At 43.0% G+C, this 25,181-nt stretch overlaps 1 protein-coding gene across 10 annotated transcripts in view; it reads left to right on the top strand.

The window, feature by feature from the left end:
* Window positions 1–25,181, top strand: part of NEO1 (neogenin 1) — a 552,683-nt gene that overhangs the window by 292,278 nt on the left and 235,224 nt on the right. For all 10 annotated transcript variants that reach the window (XM_085643916.1, XM_085643915.1, XM_085643913.1 and 7 more), the window contains exon 3: window positions 7,584–7,859. In XM_085643916.1, coding sequence (XP_085500042.1) covers window positions 7,584–7,859 — 276 coding nt within the window. The remainder of the gene's footprint in view (window positions 1–7,583; window positions 7,860–25,181) is intronic.

Below are 25,181 nucleotides of genomic sequence, written 5' to 3'. Positions count from 1 at the left end.
ATTGGTGGGTATAATTATGCCACTGATGCCCACACTGCCAAGCATGAGCTTACATATTCTTAGTTTATTGAGCAGAATACTTCCTGCCCTTTCAATATTAATGTTAATCTATCCACGTGATCAGTTACAGTAATGATAAGCAGTCCATATAAAACCCGTAAATTGTGGACTGGATGAGATCCTTTAAAAATGATGTCCTGCTTTACCTCTCAGCATATTAGAAATAGATGACAATTTTACCCAAGAGCACAGTGAACTTGGTCTCTGCACATAGTTGTGGGCGTTACCATGGAGATGCAGGTTTTCGGGCTGCGCCTTCTCTGAAAGAACATATGGAGTTTCAGATGCTCTTGCTGAGATTGTGGGAGGGGCTGAAAGAGTATGTGCTCACTAGACCAGCACTACAAATTAAACGTTCTTCAAAGTAAATCACCTCGCTAGGGTATTCAACATTTTCTTCTTTATACTTCTTTATCCACCAGTTTTGGCCCCTTGGTCCTTATGAATTATCCCTCTTTGATTTAGAGTTAAGGTGTGAAAACTGAAATATCAGTCATTTTGAAAATCTCTGGGCCATTACTGTTTGTGCAAGAGAAATATTTTCATAGCTCTGCACAGTAAATCTATAGTGAATCGTTTTTCTCCTATAAAGAAGGCATATTTAGGCCTAAACAACCATATGCCCGATTGCTTATCTATACCTCCTTTGCAGTCCTGTCTTGGTGAAATTGCCATCTTTGGACATAATGGAATGGGTTGAATTAGACCGTGCCAGCTTGTTTAGAAAAATAACAGCCATTCACTAGAATAAACCCCTGAAATTAGAGCTAGCTGGAGCTGCTTCTTCTAATTGTTTTCTTTATACGCTGTTCAGTGATAAAATACTATTTTTGCTAGCAGGCCTATACAACAATTCTTTTCGTCACTGGCTTTGTACTGTAATCCTGATCTCTGTAAGGAAGTAATTAGGAGAATTGCTCTTCATTGCTCTAGTTTTTTGTGCTTCTACTCATTTTTGGCTGAATCTCTTCCTCTCATGTATTTTATTCTGGATAATTCCTACCTCGACCCTCTTATTGCTTGATAATTTACAAAGACAAGGGAGGGGAGAGGTACTGCTTGTAAGGAGGGGAAGTGATGCAGCAGACAGGTTTTGTTTTCTTTTTCTGAAAATAGATGTGCTTCGAGTTGGCACGGAAGCTTTTGGAAAGGACATGGGTAGTCCATTTCCATAGTGATGGGAAATCCTCCTGCACAGTCTGCCTTGATCACATCCCCTTTGTGCAAAGAGAGTGGTCAGTTGCCTCTCCCCTCATCAATGCTATATATATATTAAAGACAAACCAAAGACTTGGGATGATCTGAGTAAAAGTTACTAAAATGCTGCTCTAGCTGTTAGACAACTGAAATCCTAACTCTCCCTTTGCTACATCTTTCAGAGTTGGGTCAATATATACATTTTGTTGAGTTTCTTTCTCTGGAGACTTCTAAGGGGAGCTAGTTCCACAGCCCGAACTTTGAAGGCACACCAGCCACAGCTAACACTATAAAGTAGACAGATGAAAAATTTAGTTTTCGCAAACCAACTCACTATCTGGCTTTGATTACTTACTGCGACTTAAATTGAATGTGCATGTGGTCAAGCAGTCAGTGAGGACTAGTCATGTCACGGGATGTTTGTGAGCACTTAATGGCACTGATGACCAGCCAAGGACCATAATTTTTATGGTATGGCAGCTAAGGGATCAAATATTGGGTCAAACCTAGATAACGACTCATACAGTAGTCTACCCTGGAACAAACTGTAGCGATCGTACCAGGTATTACTGAGCCTCTGGTAACAAAGCACTGCACTGGGCAGGCCATGACTATATAGCTAGTGTGAGGAGCAAACAAAAGCTCATCATTTAAAAGCACCCCCTAGCTAAAGCTCACTTCATAGTAAGGCAGAGGTCCGGGGCCAGTAACCTTCTGCTAGAAGTTAGATGCACAGGTATTCGTGGTATCACAGATAAATCTCGATCTTGCTTCCATTAAGTTTCAAATGGCTTTATTCACCCACTCTGAAATTTCTGCAAGATAGAACCTTAAATACCTTACATGCAACCGCTTTTGAGGAGTCGGTTTGCAGGAGAATCTGTGTAGGTAATGGTTCCGGACCAGGCTTTCCATGAGCCATACCAATGAACTCTGATAAACAGGCATGATTAGACTTTGAATTGATGCCGATGGAGAACAGCCGGGTCTGGGCAGAAAAACAGTTGTATGTCAAGGGTAGTGGTATGTCAAGGGCAGTACCTTTCACTACCGTCTCGTAAAGATGGCTAATTAGATTGGTGTGATTTAGAATATGAAATCGTACCCCCAGATCCAAAGGGATTTGGCCAAGACACTGTTGCTATATGTTGCAAGACAGCTTTTCAACTAAAGATAACTTGTGCTGAGCCTGTGTCCTTTGTCCTCTTAATCAGGTTTGTCATATCTTCCACCATCAATCGAGCAAATGATGAGATTCTTGCTTTATTCTGCACTGGAATTAAATGGACTTTGCTATCTTTCAGGCAAAGCCTGTGTCTGGATTGAGTGCCTAATCTTAAGAACTATTTCATTGGAAAATAAGCTAAATTTGTAGCAGGTTAGTAAGCAGACTTGTGGAGGAGAGCTCTTTGAAGACTGAACATACCTCCTGAGTCACATTTGGGGGCCCGAGTCGCACAAAGGAAACGGACGGAGTCTCCTAAAGTAAAGATAGCTTTTCCGTTCTTTTCATAAAGAGCACCCAAGTCTTCCTGTATCAAGGAAAGCTTTGTGTATGTTTTTCAGCTGTGCTTTTTGTGTATGTTTTTCAGCTGTGCTTTTCAGCCAACATGGCTTTAGAGAATGAGGGGTTGCCTCTATCGTTACCATGGCTTCATGTCACCTGGATGATTTGAATGAGCCACGCTATATGTACTACAGTCAACCTCAGCAACATGGTAAGAATTAATCTGGAGTGCATCAAAAACGACCCAGGCACTATGCTGTGCGATTTTTTAGGTCTCGCCTTGCTATCACGTAAGCGATCGCAAAGCGAGACTATAGAGAGCGGGTTTGAAAAGTGCTCCCAAAAAGCGGATTGCATGGCTAGCACGCGCACAATCACGCGCATCGTGCCGCCATGCAATCCGCCTTTTGGGAGCACTTCAAAGGGTCCGCTCCCCCGCCCCCAAGCGCGCGCGCGCCACGCTCCGCCGGGCTTGTTATAAACCTGTTAAAAACCTGTGAGGATGTTGCCGTCATCGACTACCTCGCATAAACCCACCTGCCAGTAGGTATTTGGATCGGATAGCAGTGACTGCAAGAGAACGATAATTGGAGCACGACATTTGAGAGTCGACCTATGGCAGAGAACGCAATGCGCAATTACATCACAACCACGTCATATAGGAGACTCCCGCCTCCCGCAGACCGCAGTCATTTCCGCGCATCTACTTCACGAGGTGTACACCAGTATAGTGTCGTGATACTGTGGTTGTACACCTATCCACTTTGCGTTTTAGGTGCAGTGACTACTGCACCTGGGCTAGTTAAGCTCACCTGCTTGTTGTTTATTTCGGCTAGCCGCGCATGGAGGTGAGGCGTAACCGTTGCGGATCACCGAGGGGTGGGTGGTGTGTGTGGTGCGTGTGTGGTGCAGGGTGCTTTGTGATGTGTCCATTTCTAAAGTTTGGTTGTCTGTTAGCTGCATATTTTGCAGATCTTTGACCGTGGTTTATACACTGGCTAGCTGCTATACACCATTTTTATATGCAAAGATTTTTCCGAAAATATTGATTTGAATTATATTTCAAAGCGTTAGCCTGCACAGCGATCAAGTGATCCCTGCAAATACTGTTTTTCTGTCTGCATTTTAGCCAATCGCGCACTGCCTTGTTTTTACCGCAGACCGTACACGCATACGTAACTTTTGCCATGACGTGTACTGCACATGGACGAGAACAAAAGGCATCCCGGCCAATGCTTGTTTTTTTAGCTATAACAATCGCTTGGACAGGAACTAAAGTGAAATGTGAGCCGGAGACTGAGGGGCGGAGCTGTGGCGGTGCCTGTCACGCAGAATCGGCACTTTCTGCACAACCCTGCTTGTCCTGGACATGCATGTTTCCCTTCCCCCTCCCCGCACACTTTGTTTTTGCCTTTCGCTTACCTGTTCCCCTTTTCTCACCGCCTCTGCCACTCTTCTCCCCGCCTCTGCCACTCTTCTCCCTGCCCGTGCATCTTTGCCCCTTCCACGCTCTGTTTTCACACTTCCTGTCTCCTTCCCCCTATCTGTCCTCTGCCTCTTCCCGGTTTCACCTCTTTCTGCCTGTGTCTCCTTTAAATACATATCTTTGCCCTGAACAGTGCCTCTCTCCACAGTCTCCCAATGTTTGAACTCGTCTCCTTCTTTCATAGCGCCTACAATCTAGCTCCCTCTGCCCTTCACGGTGTCTGTGCCCCTCCTGTTTCTGGCTGCCTGTCTCCTCCTCTCCCCTTGCTCTGTGTCTGCTCTCTGCCTGTGCCTCCCCACGGCTTGACCTCCTCCGTGGATCGTCGTCTTCCATATCTGCCTTTGCCCCCTCCTGTTTCTCACCGCATGATCTCTGTCCGTGGCCCTCCTCTTCCTCAAAGCCTGCAATCCTTCTTTCGCGTCCCTCTACACTCTGTGTTCTTTAACAGTTTGCTCTAGTTGGCATCTTTCCCAGAATGCTTTGGAAAACAAGCATTTGCAATGCAATAGGTCTCGCAGTTATACGAGTTTGACATATAGGCATTATAAATGACAGTGCCTTTTATTTATGTTTTAAAAAACCCAAACTTAAATAAAAAGCATTGTCATTTACAATGCCAATAGCTCAAACTCCTATAAATGCGAGACCTATTGCATTGCAAATGCTTGTCCTGTAGTAGTTGTGAGAATCAAGCTGAATAGAGATCAGAACTAAATAATGATTAGTCCAACTCCACAGCATTACTGTATCCACTTAGCAGTAGTGAAAGACACGCATACACTGACGGGACTGGAGCACCTACATGACCTTAAGGCACAGCACCGACTCTTAGATCAGTGACTCCTCTACAACCATTCATTTTAACAATCATAAACGTCCAGTCTTCCACAAAATCTGACTAGGCTTACATGCTCCAGGATACATCAAATCGGCTCAGATAACCATCTACACAAATGTCTTTTACCAAAATCTGATATGGTCAGCACGGTGCAACAGAGCTGTTGTTGTGGCAATAGTACCTTGTTCAAATGCCAACACAATATTTTGACTGGTTGATGGAGTTCCTCTATGCTTTTCTGCTTACGCCACTCCTTTACAGGATTCTCAAGAAATTGGAGAACACAAACAGTCATTGCCTTACTGTGGAGATGTTCTAACAGGATCTGAATTACCTGATTTAGCAAGAGGATCAGATTTTGGCGCTCCCTTCCTTTGCTCACCTTAACAGACTGGTTTCTGGAATGCAGCATCTGCTAACTTGGATTTGTAAGAAACAGACACTGCTGTTGTGTATGCTGCCAGAAAGGACTCCACAGTAGAAGAATAAAGGTTTTTGCTTTTACCACTAACATCTTGTAAATCACTTAATGTTTTAGAGCCCTCCTTTAATTGTATCTAAGCTTTTCTGGCACAGGGTGACAGGACTACAAAATGTTTGTACATTCTTACAGACCTCTCTCCGCTAGGAAGCATCTTTCTGTGCACCGCCGTGGCAGCTCTGTTTTGACACTGAATCTTTAATTGTTAAACAATTGTAACTTATGATCTAATCCCATTTTCCTTGTGAGATGAAAAACAGCCTTCATAAACCGCTATCACCTTGTTCAGAAGGATAGACAAACGTCTTCCTTTTAAATGTTTTGTATTTAGTTTGCTGTAAGAAAATATGGCACCGTAAACAGCCACCTTCTTTATTCTCTAAAAAACAAAATTTCTTCTAAACAAGAAAATTGTTCTTCTGATGTTCCAACCAATAACTTAATTCTTACTCAATCTGTACACAGTGTAGATGTCTCAAAAGACCCTCAATTCGATTTGGAACACATACACCCTCTATGAAAATTGATAATCTTTTTGTCACCTCTTGAATGTTACCCATGGCATCAACGTGGTAAACCCTACTTTTGCTACCTGGTGATATTCAGTAACTCCAAAGGCGATAGAGAGGTATAGCCTCCTCCAGTACTTTGTTGTTCGACCACAGTTAATGCAAAATCAGTGTCCTTCCAAAGGCATGTTCCCATTGTACACTGCGTAGGTTATTCCAGACTGTTTTGTTAGCATTGCTCACTTTATGCAGGAAATTTTGTGCAACCTATTTGAATGAGGTTTGCTCACTCACATCTATTCTCTTGGTAAGTTAGTAGCATATTTGTGCTTGGAGCATATCCATATTCCCGTCGGGAATGGCAGAATAAAGTGTTTGAGGTAAGGGCAGGGGCGTTCAGCAGTGTAGGTGTTGAACCTGTGCTTGAAGAGGCTGCTTATATTTTGTGTAGCAGCACACTCATGGTGTGCTGCCACACAAAATATAAAGGGACCAAATCATTTTAACAAAGCCTTTCCCAGTCCTGTTTATGGTGTTGGCACATGGCAGCTAAGAGGAGGCTTGAGACCATGGACTACAAATATCTGATTGCTCACAAAGGTAGTTTGTCCTTAATTAATTCTACCCTTTATTTGTATTTTTGAGGAATGATAGTTGGCACTGGGCTGGTGCGATAAAAAAGGTCAATCAGTGGCTTGAGTTAGAAGGGCCACTGGAGGTTAGTTGGTAGGGAAATGCTCTAAATGGTTAGACAGTTTGTCGACCAATGTGGTTTTCAATGTTATTACTTTACTAGCACATCTAACCTCATGATGTTGGATACATTCAGTGTGTAATAACATGCAGACCAAAGGGACCACGGGCCCAGAGTTACTGGTAAGTAATTTTATTACAACTTCTGTGGTATGACTGTCTATGGAAGGACATCTGGAATCTCCTAAGCCAAGGATCAAGAGTTTGGTTGAAATGCAAAGGCCTGACTCATGTGCCTGTTAAAGTTGGTTAGGAATCCAATTCAGGAATACATAGAAATTTCTTGGCAGGGCCATCCTGGGATTCGCTACTGGTGGCGAGCCTTGGCTAGACCTAGACACCGAGATTTATTTCAGAGCCTTTCAGCCTCTCCTACATGTTTATTGGAATACTGAATAGGAATCAATGGGTTTATGGTAATTGTCCAAGAGATCCCTTCGTTTTTTCATTGCACAATTTTAGCTCCTATACGATCTTTTAACCAACTGTCCTGTGGGTGTTATAATCAAACGGCCTAGCAATTTTACATTTCTTACAGGTTTTGAATTTCCTCTGTGGTAAAAGGTAGTAGAAACCCCTGTTCTGCTATAGATTTCCCTCCCTCCTGATGTCTCTATGTTCTTCAGGATTCACTTCTAAAAATTGGCCTGTCCTATAGTAGGGGGTTTGTTTCGCGTTGTTTAACACTTTCTTTTTGGTGTTACAGCATACATATTTCAGTCAGTTGATGTTTTGTATTCTCACAATTCCAGGTGTCCCAAGGTTTACTGGTCAGCCTGAGCCTTCATCTGTGCATGCAGGAGACAGTGTGGTCCTGAACTGTGAAATAAACATTGATCTTGTGCCCTTCGTAAGATGGGAGCAGGATAGAGAGCCACTGCTTCTTGATGAGCGTGTTGTTAAACTTCCCAACGGAGCCCTGGTAATCAGCAATGCTACCCAGAGCGATGAGGGCCAGTATCGCTGCATGGTGGAGAATGTTGGTTCTTCTAAATACAGTGATGAAGTGGAGCTTAAAGTTTTGCCAGGTAAGATTTGTTTTTTCTCTTTATTGAATTTGCCTAGGTGTGCCATGCATTGTAACGGATGGAAAAGCACTGATTGTTTTCATTGTATGTATTGTGGTATGCAACAAATGGGAAAGCTGACATATCGGTAAATTTTAGCCCGAGAAATGATGTTGCATGTAAAAGAACCCTAAGCTTTTATCATGATAATTGTTGTACTTGTATCCATTTAGGTTAATTGAGGATACTTTACTGCCGGGGGGAGTGTTGGGATAGTTGTTTATACACTAATCGTTTAAATGAAAATACACTCTAAAGATCAGGAGTAGTTTGTTAATCCTTTATACGCTAATCAAGTTAATCAAAATGCTCTCTAAAGAGCTTAATCATGCTATTTGTTATATGCCCTACATTTTTTAATTTACTATGCCCAATACCCTTCTAATATTCACGTGTACCTTTTAAAGTCCTGAGCGCAGTGCATGCATCTGTCCTTGTACTTTGGCCATCTTGCCCAATTTCCAGAAGGCATTTTGCTTCATCAGTAAAACCTTTTGCTTTCATGGTAGTGTTAACTGTGAGGTTGTAACCCTTAGATTAACTTGCGTTTGCTTTCTGGTTCAGAATGTAGGTACATTTTCCCCGATGGTTTTAAATATTAATGCTAGAGCCTGTTGTCCGGGGCCCCCGGCAATGATTCTGATAGTCAACTTTCTGCTGACCACTATTCTGTTGATTTCAAATGTAAGTCTACCCTTCTGACCTTAGTTGTCAAGTACTTCAGTGCAGTATATTAAGATGCTTTAAGACCAGTAAGAGCTATGTAAAATGTTTGTGGTTATTTTAAATTCTGACTGCCTTCTTCATAAAATTGCTCCTTTGAAGACATTGTTGTGTAATTATGAACTGGTTTCAGCATTGCAATAATTATCTACAGACATAAGTATCATATTCAAATAGTTCACATTTGTTTAATTTTGAGCCTAGCTTGCTCCATTGGTGAAAGTCTTTGAGTAAAGTCAGTTTTCCAACTGAAGTAGTTTCCCATGCTGAATATGAAGCATAATAGCACTAACCCATCAGAAGATGCACTAGGAGTATTAATGTCTTCTGGGAAGACTTTCTCAGCTTTCCAAAAGTCTGAACAGGTGATTATTAGACTGGCAAGTCAAATAGAGCATTTCACCTGCAGAAATAATGTTAACTTAACATGCAGATTTTTTGTATCTTTTGATCCATTTGAATTAGAGGTCATCAGAGTATGCTGCTAATGTTGGTGTTTGTGGCACATGTAGTTAGTCATAAATCTGTAGATTTTGCTACAGGCCTAAAATGTTATTGCCAGGGCCACTGAGGCATACAGTAATTAAGCATCATTAAGAATCTCATCAAGATGAGCTGCATCAGTAAGCATTGCAATGCTTGTCCGAATTTCTCTCTATCTTGCCCTTTTTTCTTATGGGTGTTTGAGTGAACATGAATCCACAGTGCCCCAATAGGTGGTTGCTATAATCAGATTTTTTTCCTCCGTTGCATTCAGATGTCATGTTGATGGCTTCATTTTGATGATCTTCATAGGAAAGACTAGAGGCGGTGCCACGATCCAGGGCACAGAACAGAGTAGAAAAATCTGTGGCAAATCCATAAGTTGAAAACTGGACTAAAACGCACACGAAGACCGGTTTTTAAAAGATATGTTGTGCTTTGATGATGGTGTCGTGGAACGGGGAGGGTGCTATCTATTTGTTTGCCTCTTTGTATAGATATTTCCTCAACTGACACCATAAATTGGCACTGAAAAACATGAATATGTTTTTCAGTCTCTTTACCAAAGGATCATAAGCCCAAAGACTAAAAGGCATGTGAGGCCTTTGTACTAAGAACTGTGAAAGCCACGGTACACCTTATCTCAGAAAAGGCTAGTGTACTTCAGGGACCTGGGTTGGCAGGTGACAAAGATGTCTTAAAGGAGGCAGAAGAGGCCCAAGGAGAGCATGAATCTGATGTAGAGGAGACATTGTTCATTGAAATGGAAACCAGAAAGTTGGCAGAAAAAGGCACACAGAGCATGTGCAGAGAGTAAAGAAGTATGTGCTTACAATGCCCCATGGTTGCAGAAGGCCAAAATTAAGTCATTTCTCGCTCCAAGACTCTAAAGCAGCCTTTATTCTAGAAACACTTGATGCAACACCAAAGGGGCCCTGGGGTGGAAACCAAAAGTCACTAACGATCCTGCGCTCTTTGTGTCGGTTTCAAAAAGCTTTCAAAACTGGGGAAGATACACTGATGCTGGTGAAAAGATAGAGCGTACCGGTAGTTGACCTAGAGCTAGTCCTAGAGATGCAACTCCAGGAGAGCTAGAATCCCAGTGATAACGGTCATAAAAGGAGAAGCACAAAGAGCTGTGTGTGAAATATGATTAACACTTACTGGAGATAAGCACGCATGAGATGAAAGACATATGGCAGGATCAATAAGTTAATTCTCCGGAGGTCCTCTATCACGTCCCTCAACTCCAGGCGACCTCTTTGTATAATGCAGTGGTCAAGAGGTTAACATACACCTGCGGGGATTTAGCTTGAGAAATTCAGTCTGAGGCTTGTTTCGTACTAGAGACACTTTTGACATCCCAGATAAAGAACCAGTCCCATGATTCCTATTGTCAAAGACCAGGCCACAGAAGGTATGAAAGAGTTAGCATCTTCGAAGGTAGCCACTCCAAGGTAGGAAAAGCTATACAAGCTTTCAAGCCAGTGCCAAATATAGATAAAGGGTAATGCTCCAGTTTATTTGCTCCTTGTGTCGACTGCAGGGAGAGGGATAATGTACCTGACCCACTATCAGACAAGGAGAACAAAACGCTGGAGGCAGCAGACTTAGATGGAGAAGTCAACAGCCAACCAATGGCGTATTGTCATCTTAAATGCTTTGTTCTGCAGCAAGATCTTTAGCAATGAGACAAGATCAAGGAGCTCAGGCAATACCTGCCAGAACAATATATAAAGAAGTCAAAAGCTGTCATACAGTAGGGTAAAACTATTACAAATACATGTCTGATGTCCTCACTGAGGGCCAAAGATACAGCCAGCAGACAGCTTGCCTCAGGTTCTCAGGCTACAGCCCTGAAGTGCAGACATTAATAATTAACATGCCCTTCACAGGTGAGCCTGTTGGGAAAGCCGATTGAAGGAAATCTGCCTTTTTGCATGATAATCCTGTGTGTTTCGCCTTTTTCAGGACTCAGTAATTTTTTGCTGGCTTTAGAACTCCGCACATTTTAACCCTCCTAACCAGTGGTAAAGTACTCATGCTCCCACTTCAAACATGGTCCGAAAGGCACCATCCTAATTGGTAAATTTAACTTACCTACAAGTCCATAGTGAATGTTTCAAAATGTACCCAGGGCCTTTATGTTAAATATCACTAATGGCCTGCAGTACCCATTATGTCTTTATATTATGACAGTGTAAAGCATGTCTTTAAGCCTAACATTATAGCCTGACTGTAGCAATTTAGACCCTGCAGTTCGACTTGTCAAAATAACACTTTTATTCTGGACCCTGTAGTTTGGCCTTTGCCGGACACCCTATTAGCCTTTAAGTGCTTCCCCTGAGGTCATGGGGGTTTTTAGACGTGGATTGGGGCTTAAAGGACTAAAGTCAGAAGATAAAATCTTTGATCAGGGCAGACCTGGTTGGTGTATCCGATCTGTGATTCATCATGGTCAGCGTCAAATTGCGCCTCGATCTACCATGCCGATGAACCATCACTGGCACTATTTCTACATAAAACATTAAAAATTCAAATCTCCAGGTCCTGTTAATGGATTTTAGTTATTTTGGTGGTGTTTTGATTTTGAGATTTTACTCGATCTTTCTAATTTAATTTGGAACTTTTATTGTACTGCATTTTAACTTTATTACTGTTTTTGGTACAGAATAAATACTTTACTCATTGCCCTAAATCAAGTCTGTCTGTTATGTCCCATAGCTACCAGGAGGTTGAGCTCCGGTTAATTTAATGATATTGAGGATTCACCCTGACAAGGGATGTAATTAGGTCTACCTTGGTACTGCTGTCAGTATGAAAACACACCGCTGTGAAGCCATTGCTTAAAGTGCCACTAGATGCTTCAAAGATCGGGAATTACAGGCTTATCTCTTTATTACCTTTTCCCACCAAAGTGCTAGAAAAACACCAATATGCAAATGGCTGGCTATTTTGAAACTGACAATCTATTTTACTCTTTTTCAATCTGGGTTGCTCCCACTCCACAATACTGAAACAGCATTCATGTCCGTTTCGGAAGAGCTGAGGTAGGCGCTTGATCAGGGTCGATTGGTGGTAGTTATTCTACGCGATCTCAGTGCAGCATTCAGTACCATTTCTCATTACTTACTTCTCAGACGCTTGCAGAGCTCTGGGCTTGGGAGTATAGTATTGGCCTGGTTCTCCTTTTCATACAGTTAAAGTTTTTAGGTCATTGATGATCCCTTCTTTTTTGAGACTGTTTAGGCAACTGCAGAGTTCCTCAGGGTTTTGTCTTTTTTTAAAACTATTTATGTATGCCTTTTAGCAGATCTGGCGGAATCATTTGGTTTCATGTCGCTATGCTATACCAATAACATCCAGCTGATTTTCTCCTTATTGCCTGAACTTGGTAGTGCCCCAAACCAACATAGGAACTGACGTTCAGCAGTATCCAACTGAATGGGGCAAACTGCTTGCAGCTGAATGGAATGAAAAGAGTTAGCATCTTCGAAGGTAGCCACTCCAAGGTAGGAAAAGCTATACAAGCTTTCAAGCCAGTGCCAAATATAGATAAAGGGTAATGCTCCAGTTTATTTGCTCCTTGTGCCGACTGCAGGGAGAGGGATAATGTACCTGACCCACTATCAGACAAGGAGAACAAAACGCTGGAGGCAGCAGACTTAGATGGAGAAGTCAACAGCCAACCAATGGCGTATTGTCATCTTAAATGCCTTGTTCTGCAGTAAGATCTTTAGCAATGAGACAAGATCAAGGAGCTCAGGCAATACCTGCCAGAACAATATATAAAGAAGTCAAAAGCTGTCATACAGTAGGGTAAAACTATTACAAATACATGTCTGATGTCCTCACTGAGGGCCAGAGATACAGCCAGCAGACAGCTTGCCTCAGGTTCTCAGGCTACAGCCCTGAAGTGCAGACATTAATAATTAACATGCCCTTCACAGGTGAGCCTGTTGGGAAAGCCGATTGAAGGAAATCTGCCTTTTTGCATGATAATCTTGTGTGTTTCGCCTTTTACAGGACTCTGTAATTTTTTGCTGGCTTTAGAACTCCGCACATTTTAACCCTCCTAACCAGTGGTAAAGTACTCATGCTCCCACTTCAAACATGGTCCGAAAGGCACCATCCTAATTGGTAAATTTAACTTACCTATAAGTCCATAGTGAATGTTTCAAAATGTACCTAGGGCCTTTATGTTAAATATCACTAATGGCCTGCAGTACCCATTATGTCTTTGTATTATGACAGTGTAAAGCATGTCTTTAAGCCTAACATTATAGCCTGACTGTAGCAATTTAGACCCTGCAGTTCGACTTGTCAAAATAACACTTTTATTCTGGACCCTGTAGTTTGGCCATAGCCGGACACCATTGATGATCCCTTCTTTTTTGAGACTGTTTAGGCAACTGCAGAGTTCCTCAGGGTTTTGTCTTTTTTTTTTTACTATTTATGTATGCCTTTTAGCAGATCTGGCGGAATCATTTGGTTTCATGTCGCTATGCTATACCAATAACATCCAGCTGATTTTCTCCTTATTGCCTGAACTTGGTAGTGCCCCAAACCAACATAGGAACTGATGTTCAGCAGTATCCAACTGAATGGGGCAAACTGCTTGCAGCTCAATGGAATGAAAATCGAAGTCCTGGTGGTAGGGAACCAATCTCGGCTATGGACTCCTTATGAGTGGCCGAATGACTTTGGCCCACTTCTTATAGCCTGGCCGGTGGTCAAGAATCTTGTGATCTGGATGGACGCCAATCTCTCCATGGATATTTAGGTCAACAAATTGGATGGATGCTATTTTGAACTTCTGAGAAGTCTCCAAAAGTTCTTCTGGACTTTGCTTCTTCCTATCCAAAAGACTGTAGTCCAGGTAATTATTATCTCACCCCCGGACTATGGGAATGTTCTACATCTTGGTGCCTCATGTTCCACCATTAGGCATCTGCAGGTGATCCAGAATTCTGCAGCCTGCGTCTTTTACACATCTTCAAACACCAATCCATATTTTCTCAGGTTGCAGGCCTACACTGGTTACCAGTGGAAAAAATAATACAACTTAATGGTCTGTATTGTGTTTCTCTGGATCTAGCCTGATCCATCTCAGGCAGTTGATTCAGCTGCACCACCCTTCCAGATCCAAGCGTTCTGCTCGTTTTAATTTAGCCATTCTGGCTATATTTAACAGATCAAGACAAGGCATACGCTTATTGAAATATCTGGCAGGGAGACACTGGAATGCTCTTCCTTTTAGGAAACAGCAATAAAGTGGTCTCTTAAGTCCTGGTAGGCCTAGGATTGGCTTTATTTTCAGTCTGCAGCACTGAGAAGCCCTATCTGGGCAGCTATGCATTAGATAAATAATAAACCTAAACACATTCCTTGAGGTGGGTAGTCGCCCCTCTAAAATAATAATCACATTTCTTACAGTAGTGGACATATTCCTACAACCGGTCACAAACAATGACAACACCACGGAAACGATGGGAACACTACAAGCCAGAGGTTTGAAAAATGCCTTCAAACATCCAGCCAAAAATAGAGGGTATGCAAAGCATAAGAACTAAATCTGCTGCATCAGGAAGTGCAAGACCTCCTGAGGAAGAGGGCAATAAAAAAAACTACCAAGAGAGGAAACTAAGTTTACTTGTTTCACTTCTTCCTCCAAACATGATCTGACATTAATACCAATCCTGGGATTACGATTCCTAAACAGTTTCATCAGAATACAGAAATTCTAGATGACCACCCTACAGTAAGCCATCTTACCGTTTCATAAGAGAGATAATTTAGTGATCATTTATTTCAAGGATAACTATTTCCACATCCCGATGAACAGCAGCCACAAGAAGTTTCTTATATTTGCAGTGAAGAACTCCTTTTACCGGTATAATGTCTTACTGTTTGAGATAAAGTCGGCACAGAGCTTTCACGAAATTTCTCATGATGGTGGCCACTCAAAGGTGAAAGCAGGGGACACTTGTGTACCCCCACCTAGAAAACTGACTTTAAAGGCAAACTCATTCAAATTGTGCCAGAACAGCACAGACTAGATAATGAATGACAACTAAGCCTTTCTGATCGATCCAAAAGAGTTGCAGCAAATAAACCCGGGGTGATAGCTTTGTGCATTCCCTTAACTCCCTCCACCATATTCTACATATCAGGCCCATCCAAGAGTGGTTGCTATGTTAATGACCACAGTCGACATTGGATTGGAAAGATCTAGTAAAAGAAATTAATTACACAGGGAACTACACTGGTTGACATTACAAACCTTAACACAAGGTAGGCAGATCTAGCAATCACTCCCCGCAGCGACCATCACCACAAATTCATCCAGCCCAGGTTGAGATGCACATGGGGGACCTTAATGTCAAAGGACATTGGGCTCCCAAAGAGGCAGCAAAACACAACAATGTATTGAAACTGAATGCAGTTTTCCTAGCACTGAAATCTTTTCACATTTGAGAGAAAGTAGTACAAATCCAAGCAGGCAACACAACTGAAATGTATCCAAACAAACATGGAGGCACAAAAACATCATCTCCAATTTAGCAACATATAGCTGGAGTTGAGCAGTTCATTGAAAGATCTTTTTTAGTAATATACCTGCTGGGACAATGAAATGTAGAAGCAGACATATTAAGCAGGCTAAAGGATATCTTGACCATATGCGAGTTTGACCAAGGGACAGTCCTCCAAACCTGAGGAACACCATAAATAGAGCTGTTCGCAACACATGAAAAGGCAGAATGCCAAAGCTTTCATTCCAGGTATATAACCACCTATTACAATGGAATGCACTGTGGATATAGTGGTCTGGGATCGTTGCCTATGTCTTTACAACCGATTCCCCTGATTGCAATGTTAATAAAAAAAAAAAAAAAAGAGAAGCAGACAAATATGGCTCTTATCCTAATAGCCTCCAAAGAGGATGAAAGTCACATTCTTTTTTTCTGTCCACTCTATAGCAGAGCAAGGCAGAATTGGATCGTACCTATCTGTAGGAACCTTGGATTTAGGAAATGCTCGGACGCACTAAGGGTTTTTTAGACTGAAACTGCAGGTCACATTGTATTTGCCTTAGCCAAGTATCTGCATGCTTTCTGGATTAAAAGGAGTTTTATACTATCTAATACTGCCTAGTAGCCGGGCATGTTTTTTGCTTGTGTAACGCTAGTTACAGATACAATGTGTGTCCTAAAATTAATATTAATACTGACATTGATTTACACTCCTGATTTGCATTTGCCTATGTCATTTTAGATGCTCTTTTAACATTGTAATTTTAATGTGTATAATATGTTGTGTACTCTTTTATGGCTGAAATATTGCCGAAATAAAGATTTAAAGAAAGAAAGAATAGCCTCCCAGTGGGTCTGCCAAACATGATTCATAGGCTATATAGAAATGCCAGCCATCAGAATGATAAAAATACTAGTGTTTCAAATCCTATTAACCCTACAAGAGTAGAAAGTGTGCCATCTGGCGCATCCAGCCTACAATTTGGCCATCTTGCCTTCCAGATGGAAGCCCTGAGGGTGGCAAAATGTCCCCTACCACACAAATGCTGTGCAGCCAATTGAAACAAATCTATATACTGGTGCATGTAAGAACCCTTACAATATATCCTGACAGGGGACACAATCATTGTCAGACACCTGATATATTTAATACAATTAATTGATGCAAAACTATCATATGCCTCAGAGTGCACCTCCCTTCCCTAGTTGCACATACGTGAGGTGCCTCGGTAAAGAATCCTTTCACCACCCTAGTAATACAAAGATTTCTAGAGATAATGAAGAGTATTTCTCCACCACGCTCGATCCCAGCTCAATGCGGAACGTAATCCTGGTACTGGCAGAGCTCAGGAAACCTAGTTTTAACTGACGCACCAAAAAGGAGTCCAGTTTATGACACTTAAAATGGGATTTTTAATAGTGATCACATCCTTGTGTAAGGTGACCAAATTGTAGGTATTAAATATTAAAAATGAGCCATCACTTAATTCCAGAGGTGGTATCAGATTTCCATGTGAACCAATCAGTCCAGTTTCCCGTTTTCTTTTAATATTCAAACCCTCAATCAGAAAAGACACTACACATGGTAGATGCAAGGAGAACAGTCATTTATGTTTTTACAGGAGGCAAAACAAATGAAAGTGAGTTTTTTTTTTTTTTTTTTTTTTTTTTTTAAATGCCATGCCCGCTATGGGTGTCTGAGTATCAAAATGAACCATTGTAAGCAGGATAGTTCAAATCATTCAGTCTTGGTACACCCTAGCAAATGTTTACAATGATGACATATGCTTGTGAGCCACATGGTAATCTATCTACATGTTAATGTGACAGTATTGTATGGAGATCCATGCAAACAGGGAGGTCCGGGTGCACAAGCGAACAAGAAAGTTAGTAAATAACTTTTTTATAACCACATAAATAGTTTACCGCATCCCCACAAAGTTAATACTGCTTCATAATGTCTGCAAGGCATGGAAATGCAGGAAAGATACAAGCTTCAAACGGAAAATGTTATTTACATGTAACAATGTATAACTATAGTTTTGTAGCTATAAGCGTTATTTAAGATTCAAAGGAGGAGGAGCACAAATGAGCCAGTAAATATCAAATATACTTCATACAATCCCATGCGAAGTATAATGATGCTTCATAATCTGTGCAAGGATTCATACCCCCAAAGGAAAAAGTTACTTACCTGAAACAGTAGTTTTGCAGCTTCAAGCTTTTTTAGATTCACATGATGTCCACCCACCTCTCAGTGAAGGGATTGGCACAAGCAGCAAGACAAAGCCCCAGAATAGTTTCGTACGAGACATGTCTCTACAATGAGTAAAAAAAAAATTAAGATGACATTGTGGGTTTAAGTTTGGCATCAAGGGTTGGCAAGGCTCACCTGTAGTTGATGCCCAAAAGCAGAATAAATAAAGACAAGCATTGAAAATGCAACAGGTCTCGCCTTTGATTAAGTTAAAGCCATTTGCTTTGCTAATGGTATTGTATAGCAAAGCAAATGGCTTTAACTTAATGAAAGGCGAGACCTATTGCATTTTTTATTCTGGTCTCAGATGGCAGCTTTGGAGCACTTTCACTAGTCACACATGGAAATGAACACACAAATGGGCAGAGTAGAAAGAGGATAACGGCAATGCATGTAACCCGGAGAGGGAAGCAAGCTCACAGGTAAGGTGGCACAGATGGTCTACTCTATTTTTGTGTTTGTTCTGTGTTGTTTATCTGCGTTTTATTCCTGAAGTGTCCCACGGTCAAACATCCCTTAGTAACATTCGGAGGTGTGGGTTATGTGCGAGAGAGAGAGGCTTGGAGCAGCTTGTAAGGGCTCTGATGTAGAAGCGTTGGTCAAGGCTCAGGGTGCCTCATTGTGCGATAACAATGAGAACAGGAAGTTGAAAAGCACAAGACATAGGCGTGGAGACCCCGGCTCGGTTTCTCAGACAGGAAAGTCAAAAATGTCACAAGCGGCCCCTGGAACATTTATCACAGTGGTGCTTGTCGCTCTTGTGTGGAGAAAGCAACACACACACACACACACACACACACATTTCAGGACGACCTAACTGAATCCAATATTGATCCAAGACCAAACATTCTGGACCACAAAGCAAAATCCACTGTTTCCAATTTAATTGATATTCATAACTCTAGAGAGGGGGCCAGGCCGGCTCAAAATGTTGCTGTGCGCCACGGATTCAGATAGACCTATGTGCCACTCAGCAGAATGCTTATCGCCCAACATACTGCACCCTCCAGTATCCGATGCAGGGAGCATTGGGGGATGTTTTTTGACTGATCTGAGGATCTAGGCATCTTTATGCGTTTCCTCCTATACCCTTGATACCTTTGTGTTGAGGTAGATTTGCCTCGACCGGCCCCTAGTAATTTTTATTGCCCCGTACTGGCCAAAAGGCGTGTGGCACTCAGACCTGATTACTCTCGCACAGCACCCTCCACTCTGTCTCCCTCATAGGGCAGACCTCTCACAAATACTTGGGCAAGTTCTATAGCCCCACCTCCAGAGTCTACACCATCATGGTGGATGTTATATTATCTTACAGAAGATACTTCACCCTATTTCTTTATGCTGGCAGATGGAGTAGGTTTACTAAGTGGTGCGAAGATAATTTCTTGGAAACTCTAAAAGCCCATCTTTCCGATATTCTTTATTTTGCTCTTTTAGCCCAGCAGGGCTGCACAGTTCCCGCAGTTAAAGGTTATTTGTCGGCTATTTCGGCTTTTGTATGTTTGCCTGATCACCATCCTTATTCAAATCCCCTATTGTTTTGAAATGTACTAAGGGACTTACAAACAAATTCCCGCCCACTCCTTTTATTAGGCCCCAGTGGGACTCCATTTAGTTATCACTTATTCCCTGTTCGAACCCCTTCTCAATTGCTCATTACTGTTAACATTTACATACCGTTTACATTTAAGACAGTCGTTCTTGTAACAATCATATCCGCAAGTCGGCATGGTGAACTCTAAGCCTTGAGGGAAAAACCACCATTCACTTTTTTCTTTCCTGACAAGTTGGTGTTGTGAACCAGGCAGCCTTCCTGCCAAAGTGGTACCTCCCTTCCACTTGAGACAATCCATCAATCTTTTTTCACATTCTATCCTTCTCCACATGCAACTAAAGAGGAGGAAAGACTTCATTGTTTTGACCCTAAAGGAGCTGCCAGTTTCTATGTGGACAGACCTTGAGAGCTCAGACTGCGTGACAAACTCTTTGTGGGATTTATTGGGACTATGAACAGCAAGGTAGTCCTCAAGCAGACTCTTTTCAGATGGATTATCCTGTACATCAAGATCTGCCATTCCATGGCAGATGAGGATCCCCCAGAATGTATTTGTGCTTATTCTATTGGAGCAAAATCTTCAATCTCCACTCAGTATCCCGGCTGGGGGTGCTTTATGGCTCCAGTGACATCACACGGTGCCAAGTGTGGAACATTGTTGAAGTCCGGAGCCACTACCAGTGTGGGAGAGTTGTCAAAGTTTCTGGTCCAAGCTGGTTCCTGGGATATTCAAAAGGTGAGGAATCTGCAGGTAGATACTGTATCCACTGGAAAAAGCTTCTGCAAAGGTAAGTAATTCATTCTTTAATTACAAATATGCACCACTGCTTTTTGAGCAAACCAGTTATAATGAGACAAGCATTTAAAACCAATGTAAAGTTACCTCCAAATTAATGTTCATGCCATGTAAGATCTGGTCTGGTCTTTATGGAGTAACCTCTTCTAATGACTAGTGTCAAAGAATTAAAAAGAAAAACATGCACACTAGCATTATTATATAGAGAACATCTTCTTCCACAGGATATGTATAGCTTTTGTTTTAAATGGATCATGCATTTTGAGATACATTCTTGTGCCTTTTGAGGTACTTTTTTGCACATCTTGAAATTGATGCTCATGCATCTTGAGATTTAATTGAGTTGGGCTGCCAGTCATTTGGACACATCGGTGCATAAATTATACTTGGAATGCTGCTTATAAAGAGTGTTCTGGTTGTCAAATGTGTTTGTGTGGATTTATGTATTGTGACATGTTGCTTAATTGCTGTAGTTGCTCGACTAAAATGCCACATAACTAGGCACCTATTTAGACACCTAACCCCCAAGCAGCAAACACATCCATACACCAACAAGCCCAACCATATTCTGCTTTAAAGACTTAACTCCTTTCAACTCTCTACCACTCATCCAACCGACACCCCTGCGCCCACCTATCTGTAAAGGCATTGTATTTACAAGTGCGTGATTAGTCACACCATGATCTGGTGACCCCATTTCTTTGACTACCCTACAAACCCAACTTGATTGAAACCCCACAATGCTAATGATCAGCCCACCACTGTGTTTTTGCTCTCAACCACATATCTGTTCTTCACCATGTTATGTGCAGTTGACTTTTTCAGATGGCTACCTTCATTAAAAACTTAATCAAATCTAGCCTTAATTTTCAGTAGCTCATCTGAACAACTGTCTGAATTCAATGTTTCAGCTTCATTTGGTATATAATATATTATGAGGTAATCCCTTACAAACATGATGATTTCACATTCCAGTCTTTCCTAACCAGGTGATCTAAAGTTTATGGTGGCATGAGGAAACTAGGCTAATCCACTTACAGAACATTTGTTTTTTCTGGCAATTTAATTTTTCAGGACAGTATTCTATTGAATTTTCTGCCTCCTGTACTCCTGCCTCACCCCTGTGGTTCAGTTTACTTACTATATTTTGATTTTCTATTTTCATTATATATTTTTTCATTTGAAATCTCAATTTTCTATTTGTTCTTAATGGATTTATAGCTTTAGATGCCACTTGTTTTTCTTTATTTGTTAGATCTCGAACAGAGCGTTAGATACTGAATTTGTTGCAGTTTTGTATTAATTTCCTATAAATGTCTAGCAAACATTAATACATAAATAGCTAAAGTGGCCTCACAATGAAACTGGGATAACGAGGACCTACTAGATCACCCTAACGAGTGTGGAAAGTTAGTCCAACTATGGCCTATTCATAGGATTATAGTATGTACTCTCAATAATTAAAAATAAAATGTCAAGTGATTTTAACCCGTAGTCTGGGAGGTATCTCCTTCATCTCCAGGTGACATCGTAGTATCAAGTACAATCCTCAAGCATCAGGCTGGATCCAGAAAACTTCATAGCCTCGATGCCGCCAGTAGAGGGCGCTGGAAGTGACATCAGGCGACATCCCTGAGTCCATAAAGCTCCCGCCCATCAACATCAGTTCCCCTTTTCTACTCCTTCAACGCAGATCTGGAGCTTCAATCTCTGAAGAGTTTTTCCTTGTGCAAACATTCAAATGGCAGTACCAATGTCTCCACCTAAGAAATCGGATTCTAGACCCTGTCTGTATTATGGACAGATGTCCATCATAGACCCCATTTAATAGGTTTGTGGTGCTGGGGTTCTGACCCTGACACCAGATCTTGATCTCCCTGTCTCAGTATGAACCCCAAGGCTAACAAGGAGCAGTATGCCAAGCTCTTTATGGCTCGGGCCAAGGAAGAGTTCTAAACACTGTTCCCGTTCTTCATTTTCCTCCTCCACCAAGCAGAGGAGACACCACAAGAAATGCCAAAAATCCAAAGGCAAGTTTCCCAAATGTTCCCTGATCTCCACAGGGCATTTGTGTTTGGAACCAGAGTTAGTCGAAATCCCAGCGGAGGGTCTTCCGTGCAGCCCCACTCCTCCACCAGGACTGGCTCTTGACAGACCTCCACCACACTGGGAACCTTTTGCACATGCTCTTGCACCAGGGCCTTCGATGCATCAATTCGCTGAATTTCCGATGGTAGGCTCTGACATTCCTCAATGCCATATATAAAATCTTTACAAAGGCATCAGCGCTGTACGGAGCCCCTTTGGACTCGATGGCTCCAGCACAGCTCCTGCTGTTCATGCCATTTCAACGGACTCCATTTGGTGCCGCACCTTCAGGTCCGGCTCCTCTGCCCTGCATTGATCCAGCACTGCGATTCTTGGTGCCACAGTTATCTTCATGGCCAGCACCGCCACCTCCCCCACTACTGCCTCCATCAGCTCTAGGTACGGAGTCACTGACGCCACAGACAGACATAAAACCAAAACTTTAATCCTGTAGAGAAGCATAGTGGCCCTAGAGGAGGAAGCTTACCAGGCACACTTTCATGAAATATTTGTTATGGATTCAGAACCTGTGGTAGGTCTCCCCTATGAATACCCAGGGCAGGATCCCCTGCTACTTTTAGGGCCTCTCATCAGCTAGAGGCCTAGATATTGCTCCTGAATTGGCCACGGAGTTAGCTGCCGGGCCACCCACACCTGAGGTGATGTCTCACCATAACATAGTATCTGATAGAGAAATATAGCCGCAGATTCCTTTCCTTTGAATTTCCTCAGGCATCAGACTGAATCTAGAAGATTTTTCATGAGCAGTAAGTACCCCTGGGGGCCGATTAGTGGAGTTGGTCAGCTCCACATGGCTTTGTCTGCGTCGTCTGTGCTTGAGATGATGTCCGCATCACCTATATAGGCACCACCTCAGTGAGTTGACATTATTTCTTTTCTTTCCGCACCAGCCAGCGCTGATCCGATAGAATAACTACCCCTCTGTCAGTTTTTGATAGAATTGTTGCGACATTTTGGCGAGCTTTTTTGAGGTTTCCTCCTGTTGCGTTGAAGATGTAATTGAGGAAGACCGGTTTTAAATCCTCTGGCGCCTATCACTGCAACATGTTGGTGACTGACCTACACCTCGTGTGTTTGCAGTGTTTGGAGCTAGTCTTTGACTCCAAGTCGTGCTCTGAATGCTGGGCCATGGTGCCCAAGACTTTGAGGGAGAGGTCCCTGAAGCTGCTGGCGACCTGATATGCGACTCCTCAGAAGTCCCGTCCCTGCTCGAGAGGCAGGTCTCTGGACCATTCCAAAAGTCATAAGTCCTCTTCGTCCCACTCCAAATCATCAGGGCATTCAGGTAGGGGCACAAAAAAACAAGAAGTCGAAGCATGCTCTGGCATCTCCTTGTCCGTTAGCTGACGTGATGAAGGCATTTCAGTGTTAGAGGCCTGGTTCCTCAGGACCTACGCCTTGACAGACTCGGCGCCCCCCCAGTTTGCCGGGAGCTGGTACGAGCCCAGCTCAAATTAAAGAGTTCTATGAGGCCATGCCCCTTATTGTTGAATGGCCTGACCCCTGGTCGGGCCCTGTGGAGGTTAAAGGAGGCCCCATCTGGTACCACTCCGGCGCCTCTGGGGTGCCAACATGGACCCAGTTACGGATCCAGACCGGCGCAGGTCGTGCCACTACGAGTTTACCTGGCACTGGCCTGGCGCTCCCAGCACTGCTGGAATTCTGATCCTTGACGACATGGAGCTGCGTCGACCAATGCCAATTCCAGTTCTGACTGGACCCCCCGTGTCCAAGGTCGGAGCCTAAGCCCTTTTCTGAAGGGCTAGGCCTTGGTGAGGAATGGGAGGGGTCATTGGAACCCTTAGAATACCAGTAGGAGCAGGGTATGGACTGGAGCGAGGAACTTGATGATGCCAGCGGACTGGGTACGTCTCCAGATACTGAAATGCTTTCTTCCCCCTACCGTAGCTACGGAGGAGGGCGCTAAATACGCAGTGGTAGTGCGGAGGACGGCTGAGGTCCTTGAACTTCAGTTACCCCCATGGTAGTCCAGACTAACATCTGGACAGAGGTGCTGCAACCAGGAGTTTCCTCCTCTGAACCCCTACTCCCGCTAAATGAAGCCCTCACAGACGTCCTTCTGGGAACCTGGTTCAAACCCAGCACAGGGGCTCCCGTGAATAGGACTGCCCACTGCCACTGTCCCACTCCAGGGGACACACATTTTCTCACCTAGCTCCTTACCGCGGAGATCTTGGTGGTCCAAGCCTCTACTTCCCATGGCGTGTTCCCTGCTGCTCTGCCAGACAGGAAATCCAAGAGGCTGGATGGCTTGGGAAAGAAAATGTTTTCTTCAGCCAGCCTTGCGGTCAGTGAACACTGCATGCTTATTGGGCTGCTATTCCCACATGCTGTGGGAAACTGTTGCGCAAGTGCTGGCACAAGTCCCAGAGGAGGCCTGGGCCATTCTCTCTCAAGCAGTTACAGACAGGAGAGGCAGCAAAGTTCAATATATGCTGTAGCTTGGACATGACCAACTCGCTGGGCAGATCAGTTTCATCGACGATGGCCTTTAGGGGGATGCCCAGGCTTCCCTCATGTACATGCCCTTCGTTGGCACCCGTCTCTTCGGAGAGAAGGCAGACTCTGCACTGGAGCACTTTAAAGACTCACAGGCTACAGCCAAGTCATTGGGCCTCTTGGCTGCACCACGTCCCTAGTCTGCCTTTCATGGCCACGGAAGCTACTTTAAACCACGCTAGTCTTAACCCAGTGACCGAGCCATGAAAGTTCCCAGCATCTACTTGGACCAGGGCACAATCCATACCAGATTTGTGGGTCAGGTAGCCTGCGGTCTGGTTCAGCCACCACCCCCCGGCAGCTGCAG

Source organism: Triturus cristatus, chromosome 3_1, assembly GCF_964204655.1.
Source record: "Triturus cristatus chromosome 3_1, aTriCri1.1, whole genome shotgun sequence".
NCBI classification, from domain to species: domain Eukaryota; kingdom Metazoa; phylum Chordata; class Amphibia; order Caudata; family Salamandridae; genus Triturus; species Triturus cristatus.
Note: the sequence above shows the minus strand (reverse complement) of the source record. Positions and strands in the feature narration are given on the sequence as shown.